The 22,667-nt window shown below is 39.8% G+C and overlaps 1 protein-coding gene across 9 annotated transcripts in view; it reads left to right on the top strand.

The window, feature by feature from the left end:
- Positions 1 to 22,667, top strand: part of LOC126095132 (AT-rich interactive domain-containing protein 2) — a 313,112-nt gene that overhangs the window by 212,849 nt on the left and 77,596 nt on the right. For 5 of the 9 annotated variants that reach the window (XM_049909846.1, XM_049909844.1, XM_049909845.1 and 2 more), the window contains exons 12-13: positions 318 to 569; positions 21,495 to 21,740. In XM_049909846.1, coding sequence (XP_049765803.1) covers positions 318 to 569; positions 21,495 to 21,740 — 498 coding nt within the window. The remainder of the gene's footprint in view (positions 1 to 317; positions 570 to 21,494; positions 21,741 to 22,667) is intronic. The other 4 variants (XM_049909850.1, XM_049909851.1, XM_049909849.1 and 1 more) reach the window with 3 other exon arrangements.

The following is a 22,667-nucleotide window of genomic DNA, read 5'->3' as shown; positions in this document are numbered from 1 at the left end:
CAATCTGTTCATACTGTGTTGTAACACAGTTCTGGTGTGAAATCATATGACTGTATTTAAGCTGGTTGATGATAGAATGTTAGGTCTGTAATTATCATAACTACACGAGATTGTGTAAAATATTGAAATGGTATGTGCAGGAAAGTTATTTCTTCAAAAATACTCTCTGACTGTCCCAGCCCCTGCCTCTTCCCGTAGTTAGATTGTTTGGTTACCATTATGTGATGGCAAATGTGTGGTCACACCCACACGTGAGCCAGGGCTTCACTGGCTCCAACACTAGAAGTGGAGGTGCTGTCAGCACTTCTGTTCAACAGCAGCAGCCGCAGCAACTCCAACAGCAGCCGCAGCAGCAGCAGCAGCAACAACAACAACAGCAACAGCAGCAGCCAGTGCAACAACAGCAAACACAACAGCAGGCCAGTAATACGCCCAGTACAAGCAGCTCCTCCCTCATCAAGAGCCTGCTGGCAACTAAGGTAACACCTCCTGGTGTGGACTGCATGATGCCTGCACCTGCCACTGTGTGTGCCGCATCCTCAGATAGCCAGCTGCGACTGACAGCACAGGTACGCCGCCACCACAGGGTCTCGCCGTGTTGATTGACGTTGGTCTAAGAGGGTGGTGATAAGTCAAATTTTTTCTGTCGTGAAAATAGTTATGGGTGAAAAGTTAGTGACAGTGATTAGTTCATACCATCAAAATTGCAATGCAATGTGGCTGATTAAGAGTTTTGGCCATTAGGGATCATTTTTCAGATCAACAAGTATGGAAAAAAGGACAGAAATTGCAAAGTCACTGTGTTTTGTATATTTTAGGTCTGAAGATGGCCCCTAACGGTTGGAACTGGTAATCAGTTGTGTTATGTTGGAATTGTGATTTTAAGAAACTGTCAGTCAAAAATTTTCAACAATTGCTGTATCTCTTGATAGCCTTTGTGTCTGTCTTTATATGCGAGACAGTTTGTTTCACTGTGAGCTGGGTTTCTTTTCAGTATCTTCGCTTTACTTCCTAGCCTGAAGTAATTGACTGCAATGAAATATTGCATAGTCCAACAGGAATGAAAGGCTTGCCTCTTGCTCAAATGGGCAGTGCTTGGACATTGTTTCTGTTTTGTCTCTTTTACTGTGCCATTACATTATGCTTTTGGCATGTGGTCTTATATTGTGTTCTTTGCTCTGTGCAGGGATGATGAGTTTCTTACACTTTTTATACTGAAAGCTCTTCGCAAATGCGTGCATGTTGTGCATTGCTGCAAGTTCTTTGGTGACTGGGCTTATTCACAGCAGATATTTGATGAGAGTTTCTTTTTCCCCTCTGTGCTCAGGAATAGAGCTTTTCAGTTTTATTTCATTCTTTGTGCATTGAATTTAATCGAAGTATTGTAGCATTCTGATATTTGAAAAGCATTGATCGTATGTAATCATTTTGTGCTATGAAAGTAAAATCTGCAAAAACTGAGCAATCTTACAGAACAAAAGCAAAAGTAAAGTTAAAAGTTTGTTAATTGGTAACTGACCATTCCATGATTTTAAAACACATGATATGCAGATGTGGTTTGCAAGTGCTCATCATGGTAACAGTGAAAATTTCTCCAGGAACCTGGACAAATTGTGGCCTATTCTCTGTGAAGTGGGGGAATAGTATTCCCTTATGACCCCCTCCTCCTCCATCTGTGTGATCAAGATAACGTTTTTAACAACTGATATCTCAAGCACTTTCTCTTTGCTTCCTACATCTACTTTATGACGCTTTTTTTCCTTCTTCTTGTGCTGATAATACTAATAAAAAGAAAAGTTGTATGAAATCTATCCTTTTGCTGCTTAAATTCTTTTTACTTTACAGTAATCATATTGTCATACAAACATATGAAATGTTTTAAAAGTGACTCTTTTTAGTTATAATTAGGGACATATAAAATCGTTTTATTTTATAGCCAATTTCGGTATTAATTTTTGACAACTTCAGTATTACTTTCTGCAAACTTTGATTTTATTTGTTGCCTCTTTTTGCCAGTTTTTATATTAGTTTCTGCTTGTTTATTTTTGAAGTACCCTATGTTCATTGTTTGCAATTACTTTTTAGTATTATATTGAAAATGAAAATACACCTATCAATTACATTATATTGATCAACAGTGAAGATCACATGTATTTAAATTACTGGAAAAAAACTAAAGATAAAACCAATTAAAGGAGAAGTAACCTGGCATCTGCACACTGTTGAAAAGTATTTCAAAAGAAAGCACTGTCATAACTTTAAAGTTCTCTTCTTGACTATTACGCTGCCTTTACATCAACACACCACACAAGTGTGAAAACAACCACTTCTGTTCTATATTTGACTTCTGCACAGCATGAGCCATTTGACAATTCCCACTTTTCTTGCTGCTGTGGAAAATTGTTTTTCCACTACATTATGAAGGAATTGGTCAAACCACCTCTCCACTGGTTTTCCTGATTGATAGTGATGAAATCAGTTAGTGCCGACATTACAAGGAGGTCATTAAGTGTACCTGGAATGACTGGTCTCAGCCATATAGATATTCCATAACATTGTGATTTTAACATTAATTAGAAAAATGTCAAAACACACATGAAACTTCTGGAGTACGCATTCTGCTGAGCATATGCAAACTGCCTATTTAGTTCACACGGGCAAAGGAGAGATTCTTTTTGTCACATGAGTGCTACCATGGCAACCCTCTTAAGATTCCAGCGTGCAACAATCATTGTGTGGAAATTAGCATGATACCAGGAAATTAAGCTCACAAACCAGGACAGGTAGCATGCACGGAGGGGATGGAAGACATCGGGTATGTTATTGAGTTCAATCTCCATGCCCACAAACCACAGGGCATAATTTACATGGCTTGCATGAGCTGTGCGTAGACATCTGACACCACTTACTTCTGGAAGCCTACCAAGCCTATGAATCCATGCCCAAACAGTCGCTGCTGTATTGTGTTCATAAGGTGGACCAACCCTATTGAGCAGGTGATCATAAAATTTTCTCTCTTCAGTATAGCATGTAAAGTTCTGTTACAATTGCAGTTTTGCAGAGGCATGTTGCATGCATTTCAGTGTGTATCATCTGAAGGAATTGATATTGTATGACAAATATAGTATTGTTTATTTAATGCAGAGTGTCCTAATAATATCAGCACAAAAAAATTATCAATACATTGCTTTTCTAAAAAAAAAAAGGCACAGGGCATGAAGGCCCAACGGTACAGACCAGCTACTGTGTCATCTTCAGCCCACAGGCGTCACTGGATGCGGACAGGGAGGGGCATGTGAATGTGGTCAGCATACCACTCTCCTGCCATATGTCAGTTTACAAGACCAGAGCCAGTTGAAGTAGCTCCTCAGTTTGCCTCACAAGGGCTGAGTGCACCCCACTTGCCAACAGCACTCGGCAGACTGAGTAGTCACCCATCCAAGTGCTAGCCCAGCCCAACAGTGCTAACCCAGGTTTGCTTATCCTGACCAGGACTTAACAGATTATCTTCAGCTATTATAGACAATGCTTGGACATTTACTCGTGTGGTGATGTGGCTGCTTTCCTGCAGTTTTTAGACTGTTCTCCATCTCTAATGAACTTGAAATCAGTAAGCTGCTAGATCCTGACAAAAAAATCTCATTGATTATTCTGTTACTTATATTACCTGGTTGACATATCTTCAGTTGAAACTGAATATTTTGTTGTTCTTAAGATATACGGGCTTGTTCCAAACCACTGTAATGATTGTAGCTGCTAAGTAAAATTTCTCATTTGTTTTGAGCATAGTCTATAAGACACTGTACTTAGGGTTGGAAAGACCTGTGGTTTATCCATGTGTTGACGTCCCATGTAATTTCTACAGCCTTGAAATGAATTTTGGGGTCGTTGTACAAAGGAGTCAATACTGTTTGCATCAACTAGTCTGTAATGGGTTCCTTTGGTGTCACTGCAGAGTGAATGGATCAATGTGTCCTCAGTAGCACTTTGTTGACCTGAATGCTTCCAAATTATGAAAAAGATTAAGACTCACACTTACGTCTGTTCTGAGTAATAGCGTGTCCTGCTCTTTTACATAGACTGTGTCCATGGGGGTACTCATTTTTATAAAATAGTGAGTGCAGTGATTGAAGCAGCTTAGGTTCACAAAAGTTTGTGGTCATTGGAAGTAAACTTGTTCCATAATAACTAACATTTAAGAAAAAACACTTACTGTGGTTTCTTCATTTATTGTTGTCCATATACCAGTTTCCTAAGTATTTGGATCTATTTAAGCTTAGGGCAGTACACTGACCGGCGGCGCAACTGTGGTGGAAGGTTAATTTTGTGTTGCATGTGTTTTGTTTGCATTTTGTGTAAATATTTTATCTGAAGTATTTGACTTTAGTTGTTTGGCAATTAATGGCATCTCCCTTAACCTCTCTGGGTAAGTTCCTCTACAACCAGTACCTCCAGCCTTCCTCTTCAACTGAAAAAAGGAAAAGTAACATTTCATAATATTGTTACATTAAAACTAATATTCTGTGAATAGTACTTTTAATCATATATTTGTTTAGAATATATATGGTGCTTTTGCAGTAATCTGGCGAATATAACTTCATAAAAACTATAACAAATTTCCATTGTCATTTGCTTTTGGTGTTGATTGTACATAATTGTTCAGGCATGTCCTATGGAAGTGAAATGTTTCTATGTATAACATTATTAGACTGTCAGATCTTTGAAGATAATGAGATGACAAAGCCACTCGCTCACTCCCAACGTATAACTAATTAGAAAGTAATGTCCATTCAAGTTGTGATACATTAATGTTCAATCACTACACTTATTATAAAATATACACATTTTATGCTATTAATTACTGTATATGCAACAGAAAACAATAATTTCATTCGTAAAAAGAACCTGAAGCATATTTTATTGTGCTAAACTTAACACCTGGGAACTTAAGGTTTTGTAAAACAATTACTATAGTAATATGTACAGTTGAGGGATACAAAAGTTTTCTGATCTGATATGCAGAAAGAGTAAATATATCGAGATGTGGGTTTTGCTAAGTTAGAGCAGATGATGTGGTGAATTTTCTGACGTGCAAGTAATTTTTATTGTTTATAGCCGCCAGATTAAGACAGCACATTTTTAAATGTTCTCAAAAATTACTTTTTAATGGGAGTGTTTTTACAAAGGGAAGAGCCTTTGAAGACAACTGTTGTCCTGTCTGGAGAAGAAATACCACACATTTCAGCCCTGCTGTACCAGTTGTAATCAGACACACAATTTACGGATGGTTTGTATGTTCATTATTATGACTGCCATATCAGGTGCTAAAATGTCAGCATTCACCATTGTTACATTGCTGTAAAACAGTTTTGAACAAACAGTACTGCACATTGAATTTCATCTGGACTTAATACAGTACAGGCCTGCGTTGTGAGGTATTTCATGTCTTAAAGAGTCATCCATGTTTCCTTGTTGACAGTGTTTTGATTTTTCCTACAGATAAAAGTCTAGAGGTGTTATGTTTTGTGTGTGTTCAGGATGTCTTGTGGCTTCCAAATGGCTGATCCAGTAACCTCCAAATGTCTGTTAAGGAGATGTGTAATTATCTGTGCGGAATTGGCAGGACATTGTCATTTTGGTTCTACAAGAATTCCCGTTATGTCCAGTGAGATAATGTTCCAGTAAATGTGGCAGGATGTCTGTTAGGAACTGTCACTCAAATGAAAATGAGGCAGACTATATAATGAGCATCGCACAGATGTTGATGACACAGGTAGGTGTCCACAGAAGTGTCTTCTCTTGGGAATCAGGAAGAAACTACACAAACATCTACATCTACATCTACATCTACATTTATACTCCGCAAGCCACCCAACGGTGTGTGGCGGAGGGCACTTTACGTGCCACTGTCATTATCTCCCTTTCCTGTTCCAGTCGCGTATGGTTCGCGGGAAGAACGACTGTCTGAAAGCCTCTGTGCGCGCTCTAATCTCTCTAATTTTACATTCGTGATCTCCTCGGGAGGTATAAGTAGGGGGAAGCAATATATTCGGTACCTCATCCAGAAACGCACCCTCTCGAAACCTGGCGAGCAAGCTACACCGCGATGCAGAGCGCCTCTCTTGCAGAGTCTGCCACTTGAGTTTGTTAAACATCTCCGTAACGCTATCACGGTTACCAAATAACCCTGTGACGAAACGCGCCGCTCTTCTTTGGATCTTCTCTATCTCCTCCGTCAACCCGATCTGGTACGGATCCCACACTGATGAGCAATACTCAAGTATAGGTCGAACGAGTGTTTTGTAAGCCACCTCCTTTGTTGATGGACTACATTTTCTAAGGACTCTCCCAATGAATCTCAACCTGGTACCCGCCTTACCAACAATTAATTTTATATGATCATTCCACTTCAAATCGTTCCGCACGCATACTCCCAGATATTTTACAGAAGTAACTGCTACCAGTGTTTGTTCCGCTATCATATAATCATACAATAAAGGATCCTTCTTTCTATGTATTCGCAATACATTACATTTGTCTATGTTAAGGGTCAGTTGCCACTCCCTGCACCAAGTGCCTATCCGCTGCAGATCTTCCTGCATTTCGCTACAATTTTCTAATGCTGCAACTTCTCTGTATACTACAGCATCATCCGCGAAAAGCCGCATGGAACTTCCGACACTATCTACTAGGTCATTTACATATATTGTGAAAAGCAATGGTCCCATAACACTCCCCTGTGGCACGCCAGAGGTTACTTTAACGTCTGTAGATGTCTCTCCATTGAGAACAACATGCTGTGTTCTGTTTGCTAAAAACTCTTCAATCCAGCCACACAGCTGGTCTGATATTCCGTAGGCTCTTACTTTGTTTATCAGACGACAGTGCGGAACTGTATCGAACGCCTTCCGGAAGTCAAGGAAAATGGCATCTACCTGGGAGCCTGTATCTAATATTTTCTGGGTTTCATGAACAAATAATGCGAGTTGGGTTTCACACGATCGCTGTTTCCGGAATCCATGTTGATTCCTACATAGTAGATTCTGAGTTTCCAAAAACGACATGATACTCGAGCAAAAGACATGTTCTAAAATTCTACAACAGATCGACGTCAGAGAGATAGGTCTATAGTTTTGCGCATCTGCTCGACGACCCTTCTTGAAGACTGGGACTACCTGTGCTCTTTTCCAATCATTTGGAACCTTCTGTTCCTCTAGAGACTTGCGGTACACGGCTGTTAGAAGGGGGGCAAGTTCTTTCGCGTACTCTGTGTAGAATCGAATTGGTATCCCGTCAGGTCCAGTGGACTTTCCTCTGTTGAGTGATTCCAGTTGCTTTTCTATTCCTTGGACACTTATTTCAATGTCAGCCATTTTTTCGTTGGTGCGAGGATTTAGAGAAGGAACTGCAGTGCGGTCTTCCTCTGTGAAACAGCTTTGGAAAAAGGTGTTTAGTATTTCAGCTTTACGCTTGTCATCCTCTGTTTCAATGCCATCATCATCCCAGAGTGTCTGGACATGATGTTTCGAGCCACTTACTGATTTAACGTAAGACCAGAACTTCCTAGGATTTTCTGTCAAGTCGGTACCTAGTATTTTACTTTCGAATTCACTGAACGCTTCACGCATAGCCCTCCTTACGCTAACTTTGACATCGTTTAGCTTCTGTTTGTCTGAGAGGTTTTGGCTGCGTTTAAACTTGGAGTGAAGCTCTCTTTGCTTTCGCAGTAATTTCCTAACTTTGTTGTTGTACCACGGTGGGTTTTTCCCGTCCCTCACAGTTTTGCTCGGCACGTACCTGTCTAAAACGCATTTAACGGTTGCCTTGAACTTTTTCCATAAACACTCAACATTGTCAGTGTCGGAACAGAAATTTTCGTTTTGATCTGTTAGGTAGTCTGAAATCTGCCTTCTATTACTCTTGCTAAACAGATAAACCTTCCTCCCTTTTTTTATATTCCTATTAACTTCCATATTCAGGGATGCTGCAACGGCCTTATGATCACTGATTCCCTGTTCTGCACTTACAGAGTCGAAAAGTTCGGGTCTGTTTGTTATCAGTAGGTCCAAGATGTTATCTCCACGAGTCGGTTCTCTGTTTAATTGCTCGAGGTAATTTTCGGATAGTGCACTCAGTATAATGTCACTCGATGCTCTGTCCCTACCACCCGTCCTAAACATCTGAGTGTCCCAGTCTATATCTGGTAAATTGAAATCTCCACCTAAGACCATAACATGCTGAGAAAATTTATGTGAAATGTATTCCAAATTTTCTCTCAGTTGTTCTGCCACTAATGCTGCTGAGTCGGGGGGTCGGTAAAAGGAGCCAATTATTAACCTTGCTCGGTTGTTGAGTGTAACCTCCACCCATAATAATTCACAGGAACTATCCACTTCTACTTCACTACAGGATAAACTACTACTAACAGCGACGAACACTCCGCCACCGGTTGCATGCAATCTATCCTTTCTAAACACCGTCTGTGCCTTTGTAAAAATTTCGGCAGAATTTATCTCTGGCTTCAGCCAGCTTTCTGTACCTATAACGATTTCAGCTTCGGTGCTTTCTATCAGCGCTTGAAGTTCCGGTACTTTACCAATGCAGCTTCGACAGTTTACAATTACAATACCGATTGCTGCTTGGTCCCCGCATGTCCTGACTTTGCCCCGCACCCGTTGAGGCTGTTGCCCTTTCTGCACTTGCCCGAGGCCATCTAACCTAAAAAACCGCCCAGCCCACGCCACACAACCCCTGCTACCCGTGTAGCCGCTTGTTGCGTGTAGTGGACTCCTGACCTATCCAGCGGAACCCGAAACCCCACCACCCTATGGCGCAAGTCGAGGAATCTGCAGCCCACATGGTCGCAGAACCGTCTCAACCTCTGATTCAGACCCTCCACTCGGCTCTGTACCAAAGGTCCGCAGTCAGTCCTGTCGACGATGCTGCAGATGGTGAGCTCTGCTTTCATCCCGCTAGCGAGACTGGCAGTCTTCACCAAATCAGATAGCCGCCGGAAGCCAGAGAGGATTTCCTCCGATCCATAGCGACACACATCATTGGTGCCGACATGAGCGACCACCTGCAGATGGGTGCACCCTGTACCCTTCATGGCATCCGGAAGGACCCTTTCCACATCTGGAATGACTCCCCCCGGTATGCACACGGAGTGCACTTTGGTTTTCTTCCCCTCCCTTGCTGCCATATCCCTAAGGGGCCCCATTACGCGCCTGACGTTGGAGCTCCCAACTACCAGTAAGCCCACCCTCTGCGACTGCCCGGATCTTGCAGACTGAGGGGCAACCTCTGGAACAGGACAAGCAGCCATGTCAGGCTGAAGATCAGTATCAGCCTGAGACAGAGCCTGAAACCGGTTCGTCAGACAAACTGGAGAGGCCTTCCGTTCAGCCCTCCGGAATGTCTTTCGCCCCCTGCCACACCTTGAGACGACCTCCCACTCTACCACAGGTGAGGGATCAGCCTCAATGCGGGCAGTATCCCGGGCAACCACAGTCGTAGTCCGATCGGGGGATGCGTGGGACGAGCTGGCCGTCCCCGACAAACCCCCATCCGGACCCCCACAGTGATGCCCATTGGCAACAGCCTCAAGCTGTGTGACCGAAGCCAACACTGCCTGAAGCTGGGAGCGAAGGGATGCCAACTCAGCCTGCATCCGAACACAGCAGTTGCAGTCCCTATCCATGCTAAAAACTGTGCAAAGAACGTCTGAACTAATCTACAGAGAGCGCAAACAAAACGACACAAAATTGAAGCGGTTATTAAAATACAAGATTGCCTAGTAAATGCAGTAATGCTGCCACTTGTGCACTGCTGACACACTGCTCGGCGGCGGAAGGAGACTACGCGATTTAACACTATTCGAGTACTAAAACGTGATGCTACAACTCTCAAATACTATAATACGCCCGAAATTTATGAATTAAACAATGCAAGTACCAAAAACACGCAAAGAAATTAAGAATTAAACTATGTAACAAATGAGTGAGCTAGGAGTATACGACTTGCTGCTGCAGCTGCTTATCCAACGGCGGCAGGGAGCACACTGACTGTGACCAACCGACACTGGCCGTTCAAAACAAAAACAGTTGACAGACGACTACGCGAATTTACACTATTCAGGTACTAAAACGCGATGCTACAACTCTCAAATACTATAATACGCCCGAAATTTATGAATTAAACAATGCAAGTACCAAAAACACGCAAAGAAATTAAGAATTAAACTATGTAACAAATGAGTGAGCTAGGAGTATACGACTTGCTGCTGCAGCTGCTTATCCAACGGCGGCAGGGAGCACATTCACCACTGTGCCATTTGCCGTGCTCAGCGCAAGGTCAGTGAATCGTGTCCACAGCTGACTTCACTGTGGAGGTTGGGAAAGAGGAACAGTGAGATGTAGTGTGGCTTTTGACTGTGGAATGATTGTCAGGAAGTGAAACTGATACTTGCATTTGTGCTGTGCATGACATGTATAGTATGTCATGTGCATGTGTATTTGCTTAGAATAATGCCGTTGAGCTATAGCAGTCAGCCAGGACATGCTCAGTGGGTCATTACCCCCTTCTGTCGTTCCTGCTCCTGTGGTGGATGCTGCTGTCAGAAATGACTGACAGCAGATGACATTTGGCACATGTTAGACATCAGTTATGGTACTGCTCACACCATCGTGACAGAGCTTCTGAAGTTCTGGAAAATCTGTTCGTAATAGGTTCCCCATAGCATGACAGAAGAACAGAAGTTGGACAGAATGTCGACATTTCTGCAGCACCAGAAACGTTTATCGTAATGAAGAATATATTTTCCTGTCCCTTATTGTCACAGGAGATGAAACAAGGCATCAGGATATTGAGCTGGAGAGCAACTATCAGAGCTGACAAGGGAAGCACATGGATTAACCACCCAACGAAAAATTCCAAAGCCGTGCATGCTGGCTCCTGGAAAGTCATGATTACCTTTTCCTTTCATTGTAAGAACACACTGTTCATATACTTTCTAATACATGGTGCCACAATTAATGCAAAACAGTATGTGGCAACTTTGCAGAATTTGAAGCATGCCATCAAATCCAGACAGCCAGGAATGTTGATGCACAACATCATTCTGTTGCAGGATAATGCCTGCCCCCATATTACAAAGGTTGGTTTTGACAATGTTGCAGAACGTTTGCTGGGAAGCCCTTACACATCCTCCATACAGTCAAAATCTCTTCAAATGTGATTTCTATATTTTCTGAGCCCCAAAGAAACACATTCATGGCTATCAGTTTGCTTTATATGAAGAGGTGCAGGCCTAGGTACAGCCATTGTTCTGCAGGCAACCACTGACATTTTCCCCTGAAGACGTTGACCATCTTGTCTCTCAATGGGACAAATTTATTAACAGTTTTGACGATTACTTTTGAAATAATAAACAGTATACTTACTTCTGTCTTGCTTTCATTTGACTATTCCTTATATGACTTTGAGGTCTATCATATTTCTTTGATATGGAGTCCATTGCCATTCACATTTTGGCCATCTTGTGTTTGACATTCGCTGTAAGTGACCATACCAGAGTAGGCGCTTCCTCTCTATGTGGTCTTGGATTGTGCTTTTGACATTCATAACCTCTCTGATCCTATCATTTCTAATATGATCAAGCCTGGAATATCTACAACTCCGTCTCCAGAAATCCATCTCGACAGCCAGCAGGCGATCTTCCTGCCTCTGAGTTAGTTCCCACAACTCTGCACCATATGTTGTGATACTTTCTATAATTGTGTGGTAGATGGTATGTTTTATTCTGCACATTATGTTTTTGTTCCAGAGAATACCATTTAGTTGTTTTATGGCTCACTTGCCCTGGCCAATTTTATTGTTTATATCGTCCATACTTGTACCATTGAACGACAGTGTCACTCCCAGGTACATAAAATTATGACACCCTTCAACAGTATCGGTACCGAGTTGTAAGTCATTAACAGCATTTTCTCCCACTTTCAGATATTCTGTTTTAGATACGTTTATGACAAGACCTCATTTTTCATATTCTTCTCTTAATTTGCGGAACATGTAATTTGCATCTTCCTAGTCTCCAGCTACTAACACTTGGTCGTAAGCAAAAAATAAAGTGAACAAGATATCATCGTCTATGGGGATACCCATTCCTCTGCATTTCCTTTTCCAGGATGTTAGTGCCTTCTGTAGGTAGATCTTAGAGTGTAGGTGTGATTGTGCATCCCTGGCGTAGTCCCTTTGTCACCCCAAACTCTTGAGATAGTTGATTTCTCACTTTTACCATTGCCGTGCAACCTTGGTAGAGGAGTCCGACAGCTTTCACATAGCTCAGTGACACACCATTATCAATTAGACTTGTCCTTAGCTTGTTCTGTAGAACTGTCTCATAACCTTTCTGGAGGTCTGCAAAGACAAATTGGGTCGTAAGGCCCCTTGCTGTCCTTTTCTCCACTAGGTTTTTGAGGGTAAATACTCCATCAGCACAGTGACCCAATCTGAATCCATTTTGTTCTTCAGATTCAGTTATTTCTTCTTCTATCCTCTTCTTTTAGGATATGGCCATAGACTCACCATGGATGGCATCACACTAATACCACAATAGTTTGCACAATTTCTCCTGTTGCCTTTCTTAAATATTGATGTAATTATTACCTTTTTCCACTCCTGTGGGGCTTCGTCACCTCTAAGGCATTTGTCAAAAATCACTGCCAATATCTCAAAGAGTTTTGATGTTGTTGCTTTAACCAGTTCTATATAATTAATCCTGGGCCTGGTGACTTTCTGTTTTTCATGGCATTAATTGCATTTTGGACTTCCTACGTAGTTATCGGTGGTATATTTTCATTACTAATTTCAATGTCTGGTGGGTTCTCAGTGAATTAGTAATCCTTGATAGTGTTCACTCATTCCTGCATGCCAATGACGTTTATATCTGCTTTATCTTTATTCTGTGTTCTCATTCTTTTTAATACCTTCCAAGCTTTATTTGCTCTTGTATTACCCATGCTTTTTTCTCTCTCATCACCAGTTTCCTGCCAGGCTTCGTTTTTTGCCTTAATTATTGTTTTCTGTGCATCTTTTCTCCACTCTGTATTCCTGTCAATCATTCTGATCTTGAGTTAAACGATTTATTATAAGCTTTCTTCTTACTTTCTACCTTCTCTCGGACCGAGTGGTTCCACCACTCATCACATATCCTATTACTCTTTTGGATTTCTTTTTTTTTTTTTACCAGTGATTCATAAGCTACGTTATGGATGGCTTCTTAAACCATTCTCGTACATCTCATCTGCAGAGGTTCCTTCAACGGCAGCAAGTTTTTCTGCTAGCCTTTGCTGGTACAAGAAATGGGTAGAACTACAGTCAAGGTTTTGTGACTTGAATTTCTGTGTCTTTGATAAACTTGAATAATAGCTTAGACATAACAGAAAATGGTCTGATCCACACTCTGCACCTCTCATAGCCCTCACATCTTGTACTATTATCTTTGTTGTTTGTTTTATTATGACATAGTGTATAATGGACGTGAGAGTAATGCTTGGGGTACAGTACTGAGTGTTGACCTGGTGAATATAGCTTCTGCAACGACCCATACCAGTGTTGGGCTGGTGCCTGCTTTCGTGTGGCATGATCAGCCCCAGTTGAACCGCTCTGTCAGGAGGGTAAATATGGAGTTGGATCAGTTGCATAGGGTGGTCACTCTGTCAGGCATTGGATTGGTTCCTGTTGAGGCTGTTGATAGGGGGGATTCCAGAAGGTGTGGCCTACACCTCAGTAGGAAAGGGAAGGGTAAACAGGCAGGGTTGTTAGTGAAATCCATAAGGGTGGACACTAGTACTCATGGATGTACCTCTGTTTTAGACTAAAATCAGTGTTCAACGAGAAGTTCAGGCAGGCAGGTGCTAAAGAGGTCCAAAACTCACAAGATTCTCACAACAGTAAAGTAAATAATAATGTTACCATATTTACCCAAAATATTGGTGGATTAAAGAAAAAAGTGGATTCTCACAAAAGTAAAGTAAAAAACAATGTTACCATTTTTCACCAAAATATTCCGAGATTGAAGAATAAAGTAGATGAGCTACTGGTTCGTTTAGATGACATTGAATCTGATAATGTAATAGAGATACTATGCCTGTCTGAACATCACGTTGTCTCTGATATGGAAAAGGTAAATAGCAGTGGTTATAAACTAGCTGCACTTATGAGTAGAGAGAATAAGGTGAGAGGAATTGCCATATAGGTCAAAAGTTATCACTGTGTAAAAAGCTTAGATACAAAAAAGTTTTGTGTACAGCAACATATAGAAGCACGTGCCTGTGAACTTAAACTGAAGGAGGGCTCTTTTATAATTGTAACAGTATATAGGTCCCCTTCAGGAAACTTTAATTTATTCCTGGAAAACTTGGATGCCTTGTTGTGCTATCAGTCAGATAGCAAATTATTATTTGCTTTGATTCACTGAAAGAGTGTAATAGGAAGAGTGACCTGGAAGTCTTGCTTGGTTCTTTCAATTTGACATGTGTCATTAATTTTCCTACTCGGGTAGTAAAGGACAGCAGCACATTGATAGATAACACTTTTGTAGACCAAGATAAGTTTAAAAACATAAATTCTTGTCCTGTTGAGAATGGCCTTTCTGATCATGGTGCTCAGCTAGTTTCAGTATATGACATAGCTCCATTCAGTAATTCAAAACGACCCTCCAAAGTTGTGTGTTCAATTAATGACTCAACAATTGGAAATTTCAGGGAAAATCTTCAGCAGGTAGACTGGAATGAGGTGTACAAGGAACCCGATGCTAATTTAAAATATAGCTTATTTCATGATACACTTGTAAGAGAATTTGAAGACTTGTTTCCCCAAGAAAGCAGTTAAATCTAATTATAAGAAACCATGCAAAAAAAAAAAAAAAAAACCGCTTATTAAAGGAATAAAAATATTTTGTAACCACAAAAGGGAACTGTATCTAACAACAAGAAAGAGTAATAACCCAGAAACAGCCAAATATTATAGAAACTACTGTGCTACGTTAAAAAAGTTTTTAAAAAAGTCCAGAAGCACGTGCATCATGTCTGAGATTAATACCTCTGACAACAAAATCAAAACAATTTGTAATATTATTACAAGGGAGACAGGTCAACCAAGAGTACAGGATGACGGCATTACCATCAAAGCGAATGGAAACTTGACAAACAACAAGCCGGAAGTTGAAAACATTTTGAATAATCATTTTTTAAATGTTGTAGAGAAAATAGGATCTAAATGTTCATTAGAAGAAGCAAGGCAGTTAATGGAAGAGGCCTTATCCACACAATTTGATACAATTGAAATTCCACCCACCTCTCCTTCTGAAATTAGGAAGATGATAAACTCTCTCAAGAATAAAAGCTCACATGGAATTGATGGCATTTCCATCAGGATAATAAAAGCTTGTTCCCAAGAGATAAATGGGATTCTTAGCCACTTACGTAATAGCTCTCTGAAGCAGGGTATTTTCCCAGATAGACTGAAGTATGCCATCGTTAAACCACTGCATAAAAATGGGGATACGTCTGATGTCAACAACTACCGCCCAATCTCTCTTCTGACTGCCTTATCCAAAATTCTTGAAAAAAGTAATGTATTGTACAGTAGCTGCACACCTATGGAAAAATTAAGTTTTAACAAAATGTCAGTTTTGTTCCCAGAAAGGTTTTTCAACGGAAAATGCTATATATACTTTCACTAATGAAATATTAAATGCTTTGAGTAACCGGAAGTCACCTGTTGGGATTTTTTTGTGATCTCTCAATGGTTTTTGATTGTGTAAATCATGGAATACTTCTAGATAAGCTCAAGTACTATGGTATGAATGTGACAACGCTCAAATGGTTTAAATCAAACCTAACTGGAGGAGTGCAGAAAGTTGAAATAAGCAGTTCACATAACATGCAAAAAACTGGTGATTTCTCAAACTGGGGAACAATCAAGAATGGGGTGCAGCAAGGTTCGGTCTTGGGTCCTCTGCTGTTCTTAATAGATATTAACGACTTGCCATTCTATATTCACGAAGATGCAAAGCTGGTACTTTTTGCCGATGATACAAGTATAGCTATCACACCCAACAGACAAGAATTAACTGATGAAATTGTAAACAATGTTTTTCAGAAAATCATTAAGTGGTTCTCTGCAAATGGGCTCTCATTAAACTTTGACAAAACACAGTATATACAGTTCCACACAGTAAATGGAATGACACCATTAATAAATACCGACTTCGATCGGAAATCGGTAGCTAAGGTAGAATATTCAAAATTTCTAGGTGTATGCATTGATGAGGGGTTGAACTGGAAAAAACACACTGAAGATCTGCTGAAACATTTAAGTTCAGCTACTTATGCTATTAGGGTCATTGCAAATTTTGGCGATATACATCTCAGTAAATTAGCTTACCACACCTATTTTCATTCTCTGCTTTCCTATGACATCATATTCTGGGGTAACTCATCTTTGAGTAAAAGAGTGTTTATTGCACAAAAGCATGTAATCAGAATAATTGCTGGAGCTCACACCTTTTATTAACCTGACATGTTCCAAATCATTACGAAGTGTCGTATTCATGATCTACAGAACAAGCACTAATCTAATCTAATCTTGGTTTCATCCATGTGTATTTGTGGATGTCCTTATGCTTGAACCATCCATTCAGAATTCTTAAATCATTTTACATACAAAATTCTATCAATCTTTCACCATTATTATTTATGGTTTCTTCACCATATTGTCCCACTATGTTGTCATTAGCTTTACATCCTGTTCTGGCACTTAGGTCCCCTAGTAAAATGACTTCTTTGCGTTTCCCTATGTTTTCAAGAGATCTTGTCAATTGAGTGTAGAATAAGTCTTTCTTAGCTACATCAGCATCGTCGTTTGGTGAATAGACCAAAATAATCACCACAGAATGGTCCTTTATTTTCACCTGTGCAGAATTCTGTCTCTGACATATTCCCAGCTGGTTAAGTTTTTCTTGAGTTGTTTTTTTTTATGGCAATGGCAACTCCACTTTGGGCTCGTTGTTCCTTTGGTATGCCACTATAAATGTATATGTAATCATTTGTCTCTTCCGTACCATGCCTTTTCACTTTGGTTCCTCTTTGACTCACTATGTCGACATCAAGGCACTTTAAAGAAGTAAAGACTTCGCGTTTCTTTGTAGAAATTTCATGTATATTCCATGTTGCAATTCTCATTGTCCTTTTTCTTGCCTGTTGTCGTCTTCGTTTTGATCCATTCCGTTCCGAGGCTAAATTGGGAGGTTTTGCTTTTTGATTTCTTTTGTTAGGGTGGTCTGGAGGTCCAATGCCTAAACCCCCCACTTGGAGGACCAAGTGATTTTTAATTGTGGTTTTCTACCACTAGACGATTACCTTTCTGGGCTCAGGGACTCTGTCTATCCCTCCCTTGGGTTCTTCGGGGAATGAGGTGCCACTTAATGCCAAGTCTGCTGCACCGAAGTCCATCTTCTTCGCCTTCCTTGCTGATGTGGTCTTCACTTGCAAGCTGAGAATTACCCAAGTGCACTTAGAGAAGGGGGATCTAAACACCCTGGCCCAGGTTAATGTGCGTGTATGGTTCCATGCACAAAGGCAAATGAGCACTAATTATGCAGTTCTTGAGATGCCTGCCCCACATATTGACAGACAAAGGTGGTTGTTCATACATTTCTCTCGGTCAGTGTAGATTTGCAGCTAACCAGTAGTGCTTATTGTAAACATTGATTTGTCCCTGATTAGTAAACAAAATCTTGTATAGGAACTCTGCAACAGTTTATGATTTTCGTAAACATCATTCAGAAAACTGTAGTTGATTTTGAAAGTCATTGCCATGAAGCTGTCAATGGAGCATAAAGTGGGAAGGATGAAATGTATTTGAATGTATAATTAGCAGAATATTCTATTGGCTGATCTCTCCTGCATATTAAAGTTGCCACGTTGTGATGCATATTACTGCTGCTGAAATTGTAGTTGCATTTCTCTCATCAGTTACTGTTTTTCTTCTGCTGCATATTTTATTCTTCAGTGTTCCATTTATATGTATTTTTTATGAAGATAAAAAGAGAGCTTGTGATTACTTGATATGATTAAGATTCAGTTCATAATACAACCACACAGGTGCTATTGACAGTTTGGCTTCATTCACCATATGCAAAAACCACATCAACTTTTTTGACTGTCGTATACCTTCTGAAAGTTTGAGATCTTCATCAGGAAATTGCGTGATCGCTACAGCAGCAGGTGCAGACTGGTGAACTTACATTCATGGGTAAACGTGGTAAAGGTGGAACAGTAGGTTAGATGTTTGATTGACTGCTCCTTTTTGTGGGACGACAGTGAAGTGGGCACAGCGCAGCAACTTCGCATACCTACCGCAACCAATCACGTAATGCGCTGTTGTATACGTCTCTAAAGCAATGCCCCAATGTTGTTGCAGCTCTATAGAAAACTGTTGTTTCGCCTGGAGCCAGTTGCACTTCACACTTGAAAACTGGCAACAGCACAACCAACTGTTGGGTATATTTTTTCACTGGCAGTATATAGCCCCAATAAAAATAAAGTCATTGTCAGAAAATTCACCACTTTCCCCATTTTAAGTTTAAAAAACTGCACTTTCATATATTCACTTTTTCGTGATATGCTTGGGAGGTATGTTTTAGTTGTACTACCTTATGTTATCATTTCTGTTGGGGGTTCTGAGTACTGATAAGACTTAGTCACTTCACTTTGTTGCATGTAAATGGCAAGTGGACATTGCTTTCCAACAAACTTCACTCTGTACATTGCCTTCCTTAACTAACATTTTGTGCTGTGGTGGTGATGTAATTTACGTTTGATACATAGTGATTTTTTTGTTTCATTTTATGAAATGAAATACATAACCGCATGATGGCTACTTTATTAGGTAATGAAAGTATTAGTATTTTTATTTTATTTTTATTATGTTCTTGAAGTACACTGTACAGTAATCAAATAAGAGAACAATGTGCTAAATATTTTAGTTAAAACAGAAGTGATCTGTCGAGATTAATTTGAGGTACTTACTTCCAGTCACACAATGTTTTGGTTTATTTATGTATTTGTTTGAAAAAATACTTTTTATTAAACTTCTGATGCAGTAAGTTAGTATACAATGCAATGGAAGAATTTAGACACTTTTTTCTTGTCCTTTAATTTTTTATTGGTAAGGTCTACATTATTTACACTCATTATATTGACATCTTTGTGCCTGTTTTTTGCCAGGAAACTTTGTGTGTATTATTTGGTTGATACCCTGATTGTAATTATCATCACATTTTTGCAGTCTTGTAATCCCACATTATTTGTCTTTCTTGTGTTATTTTCTATTGTAGTTGCTGTTGGACCAGTAAATACAAACATACTCTAATTGCTCACTGTTGGGAGAAACTGTGCATCACAAAATATGATTACACATTTGTTGGCACTCATTGCACATTGTCAGTCACAGTTGATGTTCCCTTCTGCCCAGGCCTATACTGTTGTTTATTTACAGTGATCAAGAGGTTTTAATCTGTCTAACCAGTTATTACACTGGTACCTCTCTAAAAATGGATTAGTAATCTGTTGGATGTTGCACTCCATGTGAATCCCCTTCATACGTCACTAAACTGATGCAGTCACTAACACATTTTTAGGACTGTATGGCAGAAATGTCTTACAGAAGATTTTCTCTTGTGATATATCGTTTGCCTGGCCTAACTTGTGATTCATTTGTGAAGCACTCATCATACTTATTTTCTGTTAGAAGGAAAATATTATGAAAAAACCGATAGTGTGGCTATGGGTAATCTGTTATCGCCTATTGTGAAACAATATATGAAACACTTTGAAGCAGAATCCCTAGAGTCTGCGCTGTTGTAACCAACTTGTTTCCTTTGGTATGTGGTCAACGTGTTTGTGATGTGGCCACATCAGATGGAGAAGCTTCAAAAATTCCTGGAACATTTAAACTGTGTCTTTCATAATATAAAATTCATGACGGAACTTGAAAAAAAAAAGAGGATCAATTGCCTCCCTCCGTTCCCCAAGCCATCACTGTCCGTGACAAAGATATTTGGTACTAAAGACTAGCCCATAGACCCCAAACACTTTCAAAGAAAGCCTGCCAAAGAACTAAAACACCTACTAATAGCGTTACAAAGTAATGGATACGCAGTTCGTCAAAACTGAACGAGCATTGCAATCAAAATCAAGAATGCCTGAGGAAGAGGTTAAGGCTAGCCCACAAAACAGAAAGGTCAGTAGGCTCCTATATAAACATCATATTTAGCATATTTTACTTGCTTTAACCAATATAAAAAGTCTTCTTTGCAGTGTTTAAGAGAGTCTCTGATACAGGTGTGTGTCACACTCCTTGCGAAAGTTGACATGCCCTATGTGGGGCAGACCTACCAGAACAATCAAGGAGAGATGCAAGGAACATGAGCGACAACCCAACTGAATCAGCTAACCAAACCAGCTGTCATCAAGCACTCCTTCGAATATAGACACGAACCCGAGAACAGTATTGTGATGCAAACATAATTAAAGAGTTTATTAAAATGTCAGGAAACCTAATAACAGAAGAGCATCAAAGGGCATGTTGGGCATCAAGAATTGAACCCGGTTTTAAATAATGGCATGAGGCCAATAATTGTTCACAGTCAAGTTGGCATGCAGCGAGTACAGAACAGGAAAACTCTCAGCATCTGAAGGAGACGGCTAGGTTGGTTGTTGGAATATTGTGCATAAAATGGAAACAACTCGACAGAACACATAGAGTGGAAGAACATCAATAATAAAGTCACAGTGAGAAAACCCTAGAGGTTATATAGGTATTTCTCCAAGTGAATTGATTTCTGTAATACAGTTTGATCAACGTGATCAGATCCATCATCTGTACTGAGGTGGTGTCAATGTAAAGAATGGAGGGGGGAAAAAAAAAGAAAAGAAATGAAGGTAGCTTTTTATGTCTCTAACAAATAATAAAAATATACTGTTAAGAAAATGTCAAATAAGATCTGCAGTCTCCTGTATTTGCATACAAATGAAATATGTAAAAGGTTTTAAATCGTCAAAAAAAATTGGACGAAGTGTCTTGAAAATAGAATTAAGGTTGGTGATGTGATGGCGGAACACGGCATGATCCCTGTCCAGTACTCTACACAACCTTTCATCGGTCCTGGAGTTTATCATCGGCATTTGTTGCTTTCTTGTGCACCCAACCCATTCAATTGGTTTACCTTTTCTTCTGTGGCTATTTCTCTCTCTCTTTCTTCCAGAAAATGAAAATGATGTAAGAAATTTGAAACACTTGGCATATTTAATACAATAATCTGTTGCTTGTCATGTTGCTGTATGTATTAGCAATGATCCAGTTTTATGCACAAACAGTCAAATGTTTAACCATTAAATCGATTTCTGAAAATTATTTGAAATTTCCAGGTCACTCAGCGACAACAACAACAAAGATTACTACAGCAACAACTACAAGCTGACACTCCCTCAGGAAACCATTCTGTTGCAAGTCCTGTGGTCAGGAAAGTGCTGGTTGGTCCAATTTCAGCTGGTACACAGCTGCAATCTGCTAGCAACTCAAACAAAGTTTCTGTATTGTCATCAGACAGGCATCGAGCCGCTCGCATCAATGGTGTAAGAACTCCAGTGCAGCAAGTACAATTACAAGGGCAGGTGAGATTCAGAGGGCTTGTTTCTCACTACAATGTTATGTACTGTTCTCAACAGATTTTGAGTACACACACTGCAGCTGCATTCATACAGATGTGTGACTAAACACAAGAAATGTTGTTTCAGTCAATTGGGACTTTTTTTGTACAACACTCTAAAGCCCAGAGTTTGCTATAAACGATTTTCATCTCATCTCACCCAATAGTTTGACTCCAGTAAACTCCAAAGATTTTGTCTCTGATGGGCAGCAGAATTTTCTGTGGACAGAATTTTTTGACTAGTTAAAGAAAATGTTAAATTCTTAAATTTTAATTGTAATTGTGTAGAAAGGTAATACAGTTAATAGCTTTAATGTTTTCCAGTGAAATTTCTTTAATCTTACGGTATTTAGTTCCTAGCATAGTTGAAGTTACTTCCCGGTGTTGTGCCATATGTAATTAATTGCAGTAAATGAGGAAACTTGTGCTTGAATGTTGCTCACTGTAGAGTTGTTTCCATTATTTTACAGCTTCTTTATGCTAACCAGTTACATTGTTATTTAGTGTAATATTAAGTGTATCATTATACTGCAATGAAAAGAAAGTAATTTTTTTGTGCGTAGCAGAGTTAGGGAGAAGCCACTGTGAACTGTTCAATGCAAGAAATTGACCTTGAAGTGTCAGATTAGAGCTAAATGTAAGTAAGGGTATGGACAAACAGAAAATACTAATACGTAAATCTTCAAATTGGAAAAATTTGATGACAATAACTCTGAATCAGACAGCTGTGAAAGTTCTGGAACCTTGAGAATAATTTAATTTGTCATTAAAAAGAGCAGTAGAAGTTACAAATACTAAAGGAAGCAAGAATTTTAATATGTTGTAGTGGATGCCTTTTACTTTGCTGCAATGAAGGGGTACAAAGTGTGGAAAGAAATTGACAATTCACAAA

Source organism: Schistocerca cancellata, chromosome 8 (assembly GCF_023864275.1).
Source record: "Schistocerca cancellata isolate TAMUIC-IGC-003103 chromosome 8, iqSchCanc2.1, whole genome shotgun sequence".
NCBI lineage: Eukaryota > Metazoa > Arthropoda > Insecta > Orthoptera > Acrididae > Schistocerca > Schistocerca cancellata.
The sequence above is the reverse complement of the archived record's forward strand: the minus strand, read 5'-3'. Positions and strand labels throughout refer to the sequence as shown.